Source organism: Myotis brandtii, unplaced genomic scaffold (assembly GCF_000412655.1).
Source record: "Myotis brandtii unplaced genomic scaffold, ASM41265v1 scaffold1606, whole genome shotgun sequence".
NCBI classification, from domain to species: Eukaryota; Metazoa; Chordata; class Mammalia; order Chiroptera; family Vespertilionidae; genus Myotis; species Myotis brandtii.
This window is the reverse complement of record NW_005355862.1, coordinates 729,994-746,721: the sequence shown is the minus strand read 5'-3', so window position 1 is coordinate 746,721 and position 16,728 is coordinate 729,994. Positions and strand designations below refer to the sequence as shown.

General features: G+C 44.4%; 1 protein-coding gene across 1 annotated transcript in view; it reads right to left on the bottom strand.

The window, feature by feature from the left end:
- BCAS1 (breast carcinoma amplified sequence 1) overlaps nucleotides 1–16,728 on the bottom strand; it is a 45,210-nt gene that overhangs the window by 9,443 nt on the left and 19,039 nt on the right. Inside the window, exon 5 of the mRNA XM_014536329.1 lies at nucleotides 16,528–16,727. Coding sequence (XP_014391815.1) covers nucleotides 16,528–16,727 — 200 coding nt within the window. The remainder of the gene's footprint in view (nucleotides 1–16,527; nucleotide 16,728) is intronic.

The window sequence follows — 16,728 nt, the reverse complement described above, 5'->3', positions numbered from 1 at the left end:
TTCAATTACTGACTCAGCAAACCCCAGCCTCCCACTCCTTCCCGCCCTCCAAAGGCTTCCTATGGCCCATGGAATCAGGGGCTCCCATGTCTTACACGGTCTGGCCCATGTCCTCATCTCCAGGCTCTGGGTGGCACTCTCTCCTTCACTCCACTCTCTCCCGCCACCTTTCTTTGAGTTTCTCAAACATACCGGAAGCTAGTTCCAACCTCAAGGCTTTCTATCTGGAACATTGTCCCTCTCTGTCTGCCCATGCATAATTTCCATTCATCCTTCAAGTCTTAAGTCACCTCCCCAATCCTCCCTCCCCCACTGTTCTAAGACTGTCCCTTGCCCTTTTCTGTCTTAGCTATGACAACATTTTCCTTTCTTTACTCGGTATCTATCCTGTTCTTCCTATTCCCACGAGACTGGAAGCTCGACAAAGACAGGGGTTACATTGACTTTGCTCACTGCTGTTTCTTTAATATCTAGGGCAGGGAGGGCCACAGCAGGCATTCAATACATATGGACCATTTGACTACTTAATAGATGAATGGATGTAAATAAATTTTATATCAATGGGATGGGGCTACCTGTATCAACTCATTTTTTCCCCACGTAATAAAATAGCACAAACACCTTTCCATTGCAATACATTTAGATCTGTATCATCCTTCATGTCTCATGTGCTATTCTATTGTCTGGTTGTGACATTATTTACTGTCTCATATCCTTATTGATGGGTACTTATGGTTTTACATCTAGGATGTTATAAACAGTGGTTTTAATCAATCATGTGTATCTACATTTCCTTTGAGTAAATTCCCAGAAGTAAAATTTCTGGGTCAAGAAGTGTGGACATTTTATAACTTTATATTCTCACACAAAAAAGGAAAATTTCACCAGGTATGACTTTGGGTCTGAAAAGCTGTTTGGTTCATTGGCAGGGGTGGCAGGTGATATATGGAACACATCCAGGACAGGCAGGGCAGTGCCTGGGGAATGTGGACTCAGAGAGGGGAGCTTGGCCTGGAGGTGGATAAAGTCCCGCAAAACAAATAAATCAGCAAATGTGACATATGACTCAGGCAGTGAGGACTGCAAGGGAGAAACTAAAGACGAGGAACTCTTACCATTTGCAACGGCATGGATGGAACTGGAGAGCATTATGCTAAGTGAAATAAGCCAGTCGATGAAGGAAAAATACCACATGATCTCACTCATTCATGGATAATAAAGACCATTACAAACTTTTGAACAATAATAGATACAGAGGCAGAGCTGCCTCAAACTGATTGTCAAACTGCAGTGGGAAGACCAGGGAGGGTTGGGGGGCAGGAGAGAGGGGGGTAAAAGATCAACCGAAGGACTTGTATGCATGCATATAAGCATAACCAATGGACATAAGACACTGGGGGGTAGGGGGGACCAGGGGATTGTCAAGGGCGGGGAAGAAAAAAAAAGGACACATATGTAATACCCTTTGTAATACTTTAAGCAATAAAAAAAAAGACGAGGAACAGGCTTCTTTAAGAGGCTGTGTGTGGGGATGTGGGGGAGGCAGCTATTCTGGAAGGTCCCTGACTCCTAGGCTGGGCCAGCTGCTCTGAGCCACTCCAGTCTCACAGCCCATCGGCTGGGCTCCAGTGCTTACGGGGGATGGAAGGATCTGAGTCTCAGTCACCCTGCTCCCAGGACTAAACACAAGGGAACATTTATCGAACTTCTTGGAAATAACATGAAATACAGCAAAATCAACTGAAAAGGAAATGAATTGGTAGAATGTCAGGTGATCTGCATGGACCAGGTTGGGTCACATGGACCAGGTTGGGTCCACATGGACCAGGTTGGATCCGCATGGACAAGGTTATTATCAGGGAAAACCTGCCATGATGGGTCTCCTCTGAGCAAGGGAGAGGGGACCCTTAGTACTTCTTCACGGAGGAAAGGGACTCTGAGGGGGGATGCAGCTCCACAGAACTCAGGAAGAGAGGAGCCCCCCAGCCTTCCTGTCTGCCCCGGGAGTTTCCACCTGAAGGCGTGTCCCTGGGAGTCCTTTTCACCTCTGACTCCAGGTGCAGCAACGTCTCAGGGCTTGGACAGCAACTGAGGATGAACAGGCACTCAGTGCAAGGAGGTGGTTTGCTTACAGGGGCCTCTTTCTGAGGGAGAGTTCTATTATTTTTCAAATTGAAATTAAGCTTGAACTTGAGCCCTGCTTTTCTTCTCAGACTGCCTTTTAACAAAGAACATTAAGAATTCTTCTTCCAGGAAGATGGAGAATATACACGTTCCCTCATCCTTCTATTCCCCACAATGGAAAATTCTCGACATTAGATAGAAAACAAACATAAAGGCTTCTGAAGGGTGGAGAGGAGAAGCAGACCAGCTGGGACCTGAAGAACAACACGGCGTGAATTCCCCAGGGTTCCTTTTGGCCTCATACGTCCTAGACTTGGAATTAAAGAGGCTGGCTACCTGAAAATACCAGTGGGCACTGACCAAAAAATCCTCTCAAAAAGCCACTCTCTCAACCAAAGGGCCAGTCTAGAAACACAAAGCTCTCACACAATAACTGCTCTGCATCAGCCAAACACCAACGATGTGAATCTTCAAGAATTTCAAGGTTAAAAAGTTTTAAAAAAGCATTATAGGGTACAATAATATTCTAATAACTAGGCATGGTGCTGGATGGGTGAGGGATTTATTGGGGTGATCACTTATTAAGTTATGTAATAAGTAATTAAGTCTTGTCACTGAGGTATACACCTGAAGCTAATATAATAATGTAGGTCAACTGAAAGTAAAAATAAAAAAATGATTAAATAAATAAATAAATACCCCCCCCCCCCAAAAAAAGGATTATAGGGCAGTGCTGGAAGAGTAAGGCTGAAGATCCATGAAAAAGTCTGGAATTTATAATAATAAAAGGGTAAGCTAATTAGAAGACTGGATGTCCTTCCGGATCTCATTCTGGACATCCTTCCTGATCAAGCTGGGGCTGGAGGGAAGCCAGCCTGGGTCCCGAGTGCCTACGGGCAGCCCAAGGGAAGCTAGCCTGGGTCCCGGGTGCCAGAGGGAAACCTATGCTAGCAGCTGGGGGAAGGAAGGCCTACTCTTGGCACGAATTTTCGTGCATCGGGCCTTTAGTAGGTAAATAAAGCAGCACGTGGATATTAACACTTGAGATTTACCTATGACCACACAATGGAATATTTTGAAGCCATGAATTCTTTCAGGAATGTATAATGAGAAAGACAAACGTCTGTGATAATAAGAAAAATGACCAAATTTTATGGGTCAGGCTCAATGCTAAGCTAGTTAAAAAGATGAAATTTAATTTTTAGAATGATCCCATAAAGTATGTAGTATTTGTAATTTCATGTTTACTGATTAATAAATTGATGCAAACTTGCCTATGGTCCTAGAATGGAACTGGGATTTATTTGACCCAATACCCAAGTGATTTTAGAGGCAAAAAGCTCTTTTATTGATGGGAGAGAGAGAGAGAGAGAGAGAGAGAGAGAGAGATTGCTTTGTTGTTGTACTCATTTATGCATTCATTGGTTGATTCCTGTATGTGCCCTGGTCGGGATTGAACCCACAACCTTAGCATATTGGGATGACACTCTAACCAACTGAGCTATCTGATATCAGGCCAGGGCCAAAAAGCTTGTTTAAAGTACCACATTGCATTGCCTCAATCATCTCTCTTCTTTCAGGTGTTTACTTAAATATCATCTTCTCACCAAGGATTTTCCTATTTTACTTTCTTGTATCTCTATTCCTTTTCCCTGCTATATATATTTTCCCCATTTTTGTCATCATCCATATACAATACATTTTATCCAAAGACATATGGGAATTTAGTGTATAATAAAGCTGACATCTCAAATCTATCAAAGTGAAGAAGGACTTTTTAATAAATAATGCAGGGACAACAAGGTGGCCATTTGAAAAAAAATTAACCTGTTGTCATTACTCAACTCTATAATAAGATAAAATCCAAAGGAATAAAAATACTAGAAGAAAACATGGAAAAATGTTTTATAATTTTGGATCGAAAAGGCTTTTGTAACTTTGACTCAAAATCCAGAGGTTATGAAAAGAAAGATTGAAAGTGAAAACAACCAAATGTTTGGAAACATTCAGTTGGGAGGCTCGGGTGAGACACAGGCACTCATTCAGACAATGCTGACAGGAGTCTAAATTAATTCAGTCCTGATAACATTTTGACATTATCAACCAAAATTTAAGAAAAGAATATGTTCTTTTAGCCAGCAATTTCACTTCTAAGAGTTAATACTAAACCCCAATTCACACATGTGTGAAATAACAAAGATACGAGATTTGCAGTGAGGCAATAGTGAATGTTTGGAAACCAACCAAATGTCATTAATAAAGTCCTAGTTAAATATATTACGGTACATCTACTCAACAGAAAGCTACGTAAGTGTTGCAAATGAGCAAGTGGTACAGCAATAGAAAGCAGTGTTCTTTCTATACAGATATGGAAAGCAGCGCTAACTGAAAAAGAGTACAGAATAAAGCAGTGTATATTATATTACCTTTTGTGCAAAAAACAAAAAAGGAGAAAGAACTTATTCTTGTATTTACTTGTGGATGCCCAAAAAACCCTAGAAGGTTACATTTAACAATACAATGATCATCTATTAGGGTGGTGTTGGTAGACAAGTACACCATTCTATAATTTCTTAATTTTCATTAAAAATTACAATGATCACATAATGTGAGCCACTAATTCCAAATTTTAAAAACTATCCCGCGGGCCAGGCTTCACATGGTTGGGAAGATGACCAACCGAAGGCCAGCAGCGTGTGGCCTGTGCCTTAACTATTGGGTTGTTGGTAGAATCTTGGTCCTTAACTACAAATAGGGTTTTGCTCTTCTCATCAGGCCACCGGATCATTCTCAGCAAACAGAAATCTTAGACAGATGCACACACATTCTCCAGGCAACGTCTGGAAGCTTCTTTGAAGCCAACAGGTGTTCCTGGTGTCCGCTTGTGCTGCAGCGTGTGGATGAAGCCTGCATCTCCCCCCGTTGTGTTGGCTTCAAAGAGCAATCAGACAGGAACGCTGGTTAAGTGATCACAATTTGTCATGTTGAAAAATAATGCCGCTGTATCATAATTTGATTGTCTGTAATAAAACCCATATGGAACTTCTGGGGCCTTGTTTCATCCGTAAATTGTCAACTGGATTTCAGGCTCCTTTAAGCTAAGTCGACAATGTCAAAGTGAAAGTATAAGTTAAGGCAAGATGATCAAGGCTAAAAAACGTCTCGTCTGAAACACTTTGTGATAAATGTTTGCCCTGTCTACAGTTCCCCATTGATTGTACTTCACTGGTTTCACGTTGTACCTCTGTACCAAGAGTCAGGCCTAACGTACTGTTTAACACAGGGAAATTTGTCTGAGAAATGTTGACTGGTACAAAAACCCACTACTCCGCTCCTCTCCATCTGTTAGAAACTTGAGCCACGTGCTGCCTAAAATAAAAGGAAAAGCCCAGCTTCCTCTCCCACTTGGATGCCCCAACAGCACAAAGGGCACGACTTGCTAGGCAACAGTGGTCTCCAGGCAATCACTAAGACTTTCCTTTCCTCCTTCTGAGAGCACCATCACCTGCATAGAGCCTTTGTCAGATTTAGGGAGAAAAATGGCATTGGGTTCATTCTTGAAGGTGGGATTTACTTCTTCCAATTTGCCTTGAAAAGAAAGCAAGTTAATAAACAAGCGGGAACTCACTCCAAACCCAAAGTCTACTAAAAAATGTTGTGTGGAACATCACAATTCCCTAAGCAGATTGGTATTAATTAAGTAATTAATATTATCATTTTACGTCGCTTTACTACAAATCTGAAATTCACCCAAGGAGGGTCTATCACTGCAGCTAATTTTGTATGTTTATTTCCCCCACTATTCCTGCCCCATTTGCATCAAAAGATAAAAATGTATCCCCATCTTTGAACCCTCTGGTAAGAAAGGGGAATGAACACAAACAGCACCACCATAAGAACTGCCAGTTGTGAGAGGGCTCCCCACGCTGCCCAGCAACTACAGAATCTCTCCTTCCCATCTCCTCCCGGGGGTTAGTGCACACGAGCTCTAAGTGTATCTTTAAAAGCAGCGTGATTTCTGAACAAGGACTTGCCACACAAGCTCAGGGCTGCACAGTGTGGGAATGATTGTAAGCATAAAGTAACGTTAAAGAAGCCGTTAGATTTGTAATACCTTAACCAATAAAGAAATTAAAGATAAAAAAAAATAAAAGCTAAAAAATAAAAAAAAAGAAGCCTTTAGTAGCTGCAGTTGCAATTTCTGCTGAACTCAGGATGCCTCAAGCCTCACAGCGCAGCCTAGTGGAGAAATCAGGAAGTTACCTAGATTGTAGTGTTTTGTTTTTAATTAGCTAGGCAGTATGCAGTGCTTTCTTCTTTTTTAAAAAAGAGAAAATATAGATGAACAAAGAGGAAAAATGTAAAATTCTCCCTTTACCCCCTACTTGCAGAAACGACTACTAACAATTCACAAGTTTTTACTCTCCACTCCTCTGGGTGGAAGGGTGAAGCGTGGGCCAGCAGGCAGACAGGCATCATTTCCCCCAAAGGCTCCTTCTGTATGTGCTATTGTGGAACCTGCTTTTCTTGATTAACATTGTATTATGACTGTCTTCGCATGCCCACGATTCTATTTCTATGTCATCCTTGTTTCTGATGTTCAGTGGAAGGGTGGTACCATAATCATTATAAAAGCCGTCCTATTGGAACTTTTGTATATAGATGAACAAAGAGGAAAAATGTAAAATTCTCCCTTTACCCCCTACTTGCAGAAACGACTACTAACAATTCACAAGTTTTTACTCTCCACTCCTCTGGGTGGAAGGGTGAAGCGTGGGCCAGCGGGCAGGCAGGCATCATTTCCCCCAAAGGGATCCTTCTGTACGTGCCATTGTGGAACCTGCTCTTCTTGATTAACATTGTATTATGACTGTCTTCACATGCCCACGATTCTATTTCTATGTCATCCTTGTTTCTGATGTTCAGTGGAAGGGTGGTACCATAATCATTATAAAAGCCGTCCTATTGGAACTTTTGTATCTTTCCAGCTTTTCTCTTGTAATGCTGGAACTAAAAAAAAAAGTCTTGTGCATAAAAATTTGCTCCTTTTCTCAATAAATCCCTTGATGTCAAATTGCTCATTGAGAAAGCATGCGTGTTTTAGGACTTTAAAACTGGGTACTGCCCAAGTGCCATGGTTCAAACAAGCCTCCCAGCGATCCAGGTAGATGATTAAGGGTTATTGGAGATTTCTGCCCTGGCCGGTGTAAGTGGTTAAAACATCGGCCCAAGCATCAGGGTCGAGGTTCAATTCCCGGTCAAGGGCACGTACCTGAGTTGCAGGTTTGATCCCCAACCCTGATCGGGGCGTGTGCAGAAGGCAACCAGTTATATTATGTATCTCTCACATCAATGTTTTTCTCTCTCTCTCTCTTTCTTTCTCTCACCCTCCCTTCCTCCCTTTCACTGTCTCTAAGAAGAAATGGGAAAAATATCCTCAGGTGAGGATTAACAACAACAACAAAAAGTTATTGGAGATTTTAGAGGGCAAGAAAAAGAACATAAAACATCAAAACGTGAAAGGTAGATTTTTGTTGCCTTCTGAAATGTTTTCCATGAGGGGGATCTAAGCTGCAACGACACTGATCTCAATCTGCTCCTCACCCACTGCTCCTCCCCTTTTCGGGAGAAGAGAGGCAACGGTGTTCGTTTTATCTGCTTACATGAACTGAATCGAGCTAGGCCCGACCATTTACCCAGTAAGATGCTTTATTGTACATCATCAGATCAACACCTGCTATAATGCTCTGTAGACATACCCTCAGGATATTACATACCCAGATCTTGGCAGAAGCCTAGCGCCCAGCACCTTCATGGAGGGGCCTCATTCATCCGTGGCACTGACTGAGGCAGGGATGCTATCCTTCTGAGATTAAATAAACCGGTTGCTCATCATAGTCACAGATGGCGAGTGGGAAACATCAATCAAAGAAAGCAATTCATGCTTGTGCCCTATAAACAAGGGTTTCCCACTTTCCCAGCAACTCCTCCACTGGAGGGGGAAGTGAATTTGTCATCTTGATTTCCAATGGCAAGTGAAATATGGGCAGAGGACTATGCAGTAGGATATTACTTGCTTGTTTCTGTTTTTTTTTTTTGAAGCAGTCATTAGTTTGGGGACATTCCTAAGGACACATGAGTTGGACGCTCTTAAAGTCCACTGCACATGAGATGGAACAGAATCGTACATTTGCTGTGGGCACAGAGTGGGTGGACAGTGATTCCCAGGGAAGTCATGTTGGGCAAAGAGATTCGTGGAAGCTTATTCTGTTCTACGAGTAGTCCCAACAGGTTCTGACAATGGCATTCACATTTATTAGAGGAAAAATATCCGTTAAAAATGACTTCAAACTGCAAAAGCTAATAACCCAAAGCCTAGAACGTGTTTGTCACCTGTTTAACAGACCCTTTCCCGCGGTGGGAGAACCGGCGAAGGCTGGCGGAATCAGGCAGCAGGCTCAGTGGTTTGGCATTGTGCGAAAAGGGAAAGCAATCACAGCCTTCCCCCTGAATTTCCTGATCAGACCACACCCGCTCCTCACCCCATTTTAATGATCGGCCTCCTACTTCCTTGTGGGGAAGCACAGGACTGGGTTGGAAGGTCTGTAAGGAGGATTCTCCGAAAGGCTGGGCCTCTGAGGGGACCTGGCCGAAGGCAGCAGCCCCTACTTTGACTTTTCCAAACAAGTCCGATCCCCCGGGGTGTTTTGCTAGAATCTCTACGGTTAGTCTTTAAAGACCCGACCTTGTAGAAGCATATACTTTCTCAAGGATACCTGCCCTGCTGATTGTATCTACAGCTTAGTTTTAGTTCAAGCTGTTGTGACAATAAAAGCCTAAGGAGGCAGGCGAACAGGGCTACTTGGCGGCGACAGCCAAGTAGTGCCTTAGCCTCTCTTTCACAGAAACATGTGTTAGAGCAATCATTCATCCGTCGCTTAGGGGCTGCCGGTCGGCCCCGACTTTCTATCTCAAAACACTACTATTTCACTTATAGCCCTTTTTATAGCCAGGAATGATTTGTTTACTAATTTTCTTGTTTATTGTTTATAGAATGAAAGCTCCCCTGAGGTATGTGGTTTTATCACCCCAGAACCCAACACCATTCCTGGCACAGAGAAAGCACTCAGATGTTTGTTGAATGAATAAATAAAAGTATTCATGTCTCCTATTTATTGTTTGACACCTGTCAACGGGTGGACTCTGGGCTGGATTTACAGTTTATTAACCAGATGGTCACCTTAAGTGGCTCCAAATTGTGATAAGTGCTGTGAAGGAAGTAAATATTTTAATTTACTCTCCACTCTGCCACAGACAATGATAAGGCAGTGTTGCAGTAAGGAGTGAATCAAACTGGATAACATGAAAGGGACAGTTAATTCAAAATTTATTTTGCAAACTCTGCATCATAGCCTTCACTTGATATTTCAGCCATGATGAACACCACGGCAGGTTAAAGTCTGAATTAAAAATACCAACTAAATGGCACACACATATATGATTTTACCTAGTTTACCTAAGTGAACGCATTTATGTCAGACATATATTTTGAAACCATGTTCTATTTAAAGGAGTGTTAGGCAGAGCTGACAATGAGATGGCGATAACATATTCGAGCACCCACTGGAAGGTGGTCACGTAGGTGTCATCCTCACCCTGGTCAGGCAGCTGGGAAACGTGAGTGCCTGCTGTGTGTGCTGGGCACGGGAGCACCCAGTGCATCAGAAACAGTGAGGCAGCAAGACCACTGGCTCCATGTCTGAAAAGAAGGTGGTTACGGGACAATAGAGTTTTGCAAACTTTAGATTGTGCCTCTAGGGGATTAGAAACTAATTTAGTGGTTCAAAACTGACATCGAACAAAGTGAAAAAAGAAAAGAAAAGAAAATAGCAGCCTGTGTTAGCGCTGTACGAACAGCATCATTTTGTGAATTCTTTGTTTCATGTATGTACATGTATCTATGGTCAAGATGTGAAACCTATTCTTCCTTTGGGTCACAGACAAGGTAAAAGTTAGTGCAATCGTGTATTTAATAAATGATGCTGCAGCAGCTCTACTAGTTCCACACACTTAATGGCTTCCTGATATAAAGTTTTCTATCTGTAGTACATCATCTTTGCTGGCAGAGCCTGCCTTCTTTTCTTTTCTTTTGTTAGTCCTCACCTGAGGATATTTTTCCATTGATTTTTAGAGAGAGTGGAAGGGAGGGGGAGAGACAGAGAGAAACAGCCATGTGAGAGAGACACATCAGTTGGCTGCCTTCCACATGCACCCTGACCAGGGCCACGGATCAAATCACAACTGATATGTGCCCTTGACTAGAATCGAACCCAGGACCTTTCAGTCTGCAGGCTAACCGCTAGGGCAGAGCCTGATTTCTGCTGAAGAAACTTCCCAAGCCTCCCTTCTACCTAATCATAGACATGTGACTCAATGTCGTCTCTGGGTAAGTCTTAGGAAACCCGTTTCATTTGATAGGACATTGTGACGATGACAACTTGCAACCAAGGCAACCATCTGAAACCACCAGGCTGACCCCGTGAGCCTAGCTAGCCAGTCCACAGAGGACACTGGAGAAGAGGGACTGGGCCCCGGGGCTGTGACAACCCTGAGCCAGCTCAGGCACCCTGCCTGGGGCTCTTACTGCCGCAGGAACTAAGCCCGATGGCCTGGCCTTGGGGCCCTGACGTAAACAAACCAAACCAAACCAAACCAAACCAAACCAAAACCAAACCAAACCAAACCAAGCCAAACCAAACCAAACCAAACCAAACCAAGCCAAGCCAAACCAAACCAAACCAAAACACACAGATTATAATTCATTTGGCCTTCTAATGTTAGAATCAGGTGGTTCTTTTTTAATTATTATTTTAAATTTGAGATTAACTTGGTATTTATGATTTTCTATTTACTAATATTTTTGAATAGCACTTCCCCAAAGTAATAGTATTCCATTTTGCCTATTTACAACCTTATTGCACACGTTTCAAATACTAGCAATTGGTAAAAGCATGATGTTGAACATGGTAAGTATGGAGTTGGCCAATTCTCCTTTAGCTGTGAAACTTGGAATAAGTGAGTTGGTTTCTCTTAGGCTTTGATTTCTTCATCTCTATCAATGCTAAAAACACAGACATCCCCTGGCGAGTTGTGGTGTTTTAATGAGATGATTCCTTCGAAGCGATTTTATCACAGAATTTAACTTAAGATAGAGCATGCAAAACACGCTAGAGGGATTCATGCTGCCAGAAGCCCCTCAGGAGTGGGGACGTTTGGTCAGTTTCAGAACTTGGGTTGAAGGTGAAGTAAACTTTTGATAAAAAGAGAGAAAAAGAAATACCGGCAGAGAAAACGGGGAAGCAGTGGACATCTGCCAGGGGCAAGGCTGGCCGTACTGACGGGAGAAGTTTAAGGGAATAGTGGAAAGTACACTTGGAAATATAGAGTGAAGTGTGTAGAGACCCTTAAACAGCAGACCAAGAAACCAGGTATAATGGGTATGGGCATTTAAATTCTATTGTTTCTAAAATAATTTCACAACTCCTGCACTTTTTAAAACCTACATTTGGACTTATGTCTTTGGTTATTAGCTTTCAAATTAGATTCAACTGTGCTACCTCTGGAGTTCTGGTTGAGGACTACGGAAAGGAGGAATAAAAAGACTAAAATGTGGAATGACAGACAGGGAGAAAAACCAATATCCTAATAATAGCTACATTTTCTTTTTTTCAAAATGCAGTATCTCTATGTTAAATATTTTACATGACATTTAATTTTCCCAAGTGTGAATCATGTGAGCACATGCTGGATACTATTATTATCTCCATTTTACAGATGAGGAAACTGAGGCTCAGAGAGGTTAAGTAACTTGCACAAGGTCACACAGCCAGTAGGCGACAGAGGCAGAGTTGAAACCTGGGCTCCTTGATCACAATGCTTCTGTTTGAATTGACTACTTTACTAAAGATATTGATTCTATAATTCCAATCCTAAATGACAGCGGCAGGATGGAGTTGCCCTTCACTGAGATGAGGGACCTGTGCATTCAGCATGTCGGCACTTTGTGGCTGTGGTTGTGGACATATGGCGGTTGAGATGCTCAGTGAGCATTCAGATGGGGATGCAGTGAGCATCCAACTAGAAGAGGCAGCTGGATAGTGCAGCCTGAACTTCAGGGGTAGATCTAGGCTGGAGATAGAAATTTAGGACTCGTCAGCAGATACTGATATTTAAATCCTTGGTTCCAGGGGGAGATTTGTAAGGAAGTGAGGGTAGTGAGAGAAGACAACTAAGAGCTGAACTCTGGGGGACGCCAAGGTGAGAGAGCAAGATCCAGCCGAGGAGATAAAGGAGAGCAGCCAGGCAGGGGGGCCCGGGAAGCAGGTGCAGATGCTGCTTCAAGGAGGGGCCTGTTGTGTCAGGTGTGAGGGCACGGCCAGAAGGGCAAGGACTGAGACACACCTGAGCTGGCAGCTGCCCTGCGGGTGGGAAGTGCCACACGGCGGCCGCTTTGACAAGAGCGCTTTTTGTGGAGGACAAAACCTGAACGGAGTGTGTTCAAGACAGAAAAGAGGCCCCGACCAGTTTGGCTCAGTGGCTAGAGCGTCGTGGTTGCGGTGGTTGCGGGCACATCCCCAGTAGGGGATGTGCAAGAGGCACCTGATCGATGTTTCTCTTTCATCGATGTTTCTAACTCTCTATCCCTCTCCCTTCCTCTCTGTAAAAAATTAAAAAATATATATTAAAAAAAAGACAGAAAAGAGGAGGAGGACACCAAACCACTGAGTATCTTTCTTCATATCTGTAGTCAGAACGAATTTGCAGATCAATGAAAGTATCATAATTCTCCTTTAAGAATCCCTTCCTCTCTGTAAAAAATAAAAAATATATATATTAAAAAAAAAAGACAGAAAAGAGGAGGAGGACGCCAAACCACTGAGTATCTTTCATCTGTAGTCAGAACGAATTTGCGGATCAATGCGAGTATCATAATTCTCCTTTAAGAGATGGTGCCTCTTAGGAAACTGTACGATCATCGAAGGGCTAGAATGATGATTTATCTCCTAAATGCCTTGCACAAGCTTGGTGTTTAAATAACAATTGCAGAATTTAATTAAACGTTGAAAAGAAAAGGAATATTCCTGCTTCCATCTCACACATCTGTGCTTGACAACACTTTTGAGGGACCTCCTCCTGCCCCCAACACTAAGACACTTCTGGAAGCCTGGCTGACAACAGAAATTGTGTGTGTGTGTGTGTGTGTGTGTGTGTGTGTGTGCGTGTTTTAACCAGTAAAGGTCAAATTGTCATTTTGTGTGTGTGATGAATCTTCAATGCGTAGCTCTGGTCCAGTTGCTGAGAGGAGAGGAAAATTAAAAAAGAAAGTCTTATCCTTGACCACACGCTGGCTCGTGGGAATCCCAGCACAGCGAAACCTTCCAGGCATAGACTTTATCTTTCCTTGGCCTGCGTAGTAAATGCTGTGTTTGTTCATGAATCCTGGCCTTGTTTGAGTCCTGCTTTGCCCTGAATGTAGTTTTATGAGGCACAAAAATCAGACTGTCGTCCTGAAAACAGAAGATTTGTGTTCCCCCCCAGAATGAAATGGTGGCATCTTTCTCCCAATTCGCAGCTCGGTGGGTTTGTGGCTGGAATGCCAATCCGGCGAGGGGCTGGGCACACTGCTCGGCTCGCCTGCGGGAGGGGAGGGAGAGCTGACAGGGCTGAGCCCGAGGCATCATTCACTCCGCGGGCTCTGAATCAGTACACTGACGGCCATTTATGCATAAGTGCTACTCCCCCAGAAGGCCATGGATCGAGGAGTCTTCTTCCTACTACTTTCTCAGGGGTGGGTTCTCTCATGACACATCTAGAACAATTGATGTGTGTGTGTGTGTGTGTGTGTGTGTGTGTGTGTGTGTGTCACTCCAGAGACACACTGTGCCGCCAGCAACCAGATGAGAAACCTTAGCAATCAGAAGGCTGCCTTCATAGATCTTTGCAGACCTATGTACATACATATCCCCAAGTTCACAGACTGAAGGAGAACAAGGAATGGCTAGTTCACGCCGTGTCTGTGTTTCATATGCAGAGTACAGAGTGGCATCCAATTCCAAAGATACCACCAGCAACAACTGGAGGTTGGTAGTGTCACAAAAACAGATGCACATTTTGTTCGTGGACCTAAGGGCGTGGACTCACTCAGAGAGGAAGACAAGTTACAACGGGGGAGGGGGTCTTCTGAGAGGTCACTGTACCTTCAGAGCATCTCTGGGGCTTGACTCTATCAGATACCGGCCATGCTCCCTACACACGCCCCTCTCTTCTGACTCCAGCCTCATTTTGAAACTCATTCCACTCAAATCGAGGGGCTCCCCCTAAGAGTCGTCAGTGAAAAGGAAAGCTGAGCAGAGAAAGCACCGCTTGGAGACTTCTGCACTTTTCCTGAAACAGGAATGGGCTGGGTGCGCTGGGTTTTATGGGGACGCGCGTGTGTGTCTGTGAGGCGCGGCGATGGGATGCTGACCTGGCTTACTTCCTTAAGATGGGGATTAGGAGGAGGCACTCGGCACCTGCCCCAAGGTGGGTCTCCCACCAGCAGCTCAGTCTTTCCCTAAGGCAGGCAATGGTGGGCTTCGGATGCCCCTGCGAACAAAACAGTGACTATGCAGTGGGTCACCCGCTCAGGATGGGCTTTGGAGCCCATGACCAATGGCGCGAGCTCCCTCAGTGTCCGCACTCGGAGTGAAGTAGCACATAGCTCCTCAGACATCCATGAATTTTGATGACCCGTTTATAGCCCCGACACAAGCACCGTTCTGCGAGGGGGTTATACAGTGAGGGACTGTTCCCTGGGCTAGCGAGGCTAGTTCTCCTGTGTCGGGGCTCCCTCTCCAACACCTGCCCCCCTTCTTTCCTCCCCGCCCCCAGCAGACACCTGACACCTCGTATAACACCTGTGGGGCTTTCATCCTCTTCCCTGCTGAACTGCACACACTCTGAGGACAGGAGCGCTCTGTCCTGTCCACCATGAAGCCGGGCCTCCCCCGGGCCTCGCTGTGGCACACTCAGCAAAGATTTGGGGCCTGGATGCATGGACAGACCCACTTTGAATTAGACAGAAAGCAGGTCAATGGGCTCCCGAATTGGTGCATTTGGGGAAGAGGGCATTTGCAGGGCACTTGTTCTAAACTTTTGCAGGAACATTTGAATATCGTATTTCTTGGACTCAACTTTTACAGGACAGCAAGAATACTGATAGTTAAGAAACTAAACACATGAGCTTAGTGATCTTTTCCCAGTTTTAACAGTTCGGAATTTTCAGCTGCTGTTTAATATTTACAGTGTAACTCTTCACACTACCCCAGATGCGGTGAAACTGCAGAGCAATGCACACCATTTATGAACCGTGCTTAGAACAAAGCCTGGCACACAGTAGGTATTCAACAAACGGCAGCCAGTGTCAGCACCCGTAGCGCGGCCGTGGAGTTAGCTGTTATTAAGACAAATATATTGGTCATCTTGACACATGAGCGTATAATCAATAACTCAGCCCAGCTAATGCTTTCCTGGTTCTAACCTCAACTAGAGGCACTTGATTTAACCCCAAAGTCTGAAAAATACTGTCATTTAAAAGTCCATTAACTAAGGAAACAAATCCCTTAAAAGGCAATGTATTCATTTTTATTTCCTTCTTCATGCAAGGATCTCTTCTCTCTTCCCCGAACACAAACAAATATTTTCATGGTTCAAAGCTCATGCTCTTCTTAAGATCAAAAGAACTGGCGCCTTTCTTTGTACAGGCCAAAAAGTGTCAAGAAAAGAAAATGAATTCTGGATACCTCCTTTAAAAAAAAAATCTAGTTTTTACAAAAGTATTACTCCAGGTTGTTGGAAAATAATTAGTACATAACAGAGTCAGCCCATAGCGGTAAAAGCTCTTTACAGAAACCCACCCTTACTGCAAAAGACAGTTAAAGATCAATCCGGGCTATGAAACGTAAGAAACGGAATGTGTTCCACGGGAAGCCCCTAAGCCGTGGACACTAGTTAAGTCTTCAGGAACCATTTTTATCCTGCTAACGCCTTTCCCTCGGGCCGCCATCGATCACAGATGCAACCTGTCTTGCTTCCCCTTTGATAAATGGAAGGACGGATTCATCTGTATGTAACTCACCTCCGCTGGCTTTTACATAAAACAGATGCCACAGCTGTGACTGTTTGCAAACAGATGTTTCTGCCCCGACGCCTGGGAGGCACCGCTACAATGTGCTGCTTGTTGCGGGGGGCGAGGGCCTGACACCTGCCAGGGCCCGGTGCCTGCAGAGGCCTCTGTGTGCCCTCGTCCTGCCCAGCGGCTGCGTTCGCACCCAGAGCAGGACGGACTGTCCCGCCAGCACTTACCCTCTCTGCGGGGACATCGTGGGCCGGCCCGGGGCACACAGGGATGTCGAAGGCCTGGTCCTCGCGCGCCGCGCACTGGGCCTCCTGGTGGCTGACAGCGGGGGCCTGTTCCTGCCCCTTGTCCAGTTTGAAGAGTTTATTAAAAAAGCCGGCGTCCTTAGGCTTGGAGGGGGCCGCCCCCCCTGACTCAGGTGGCCGAGG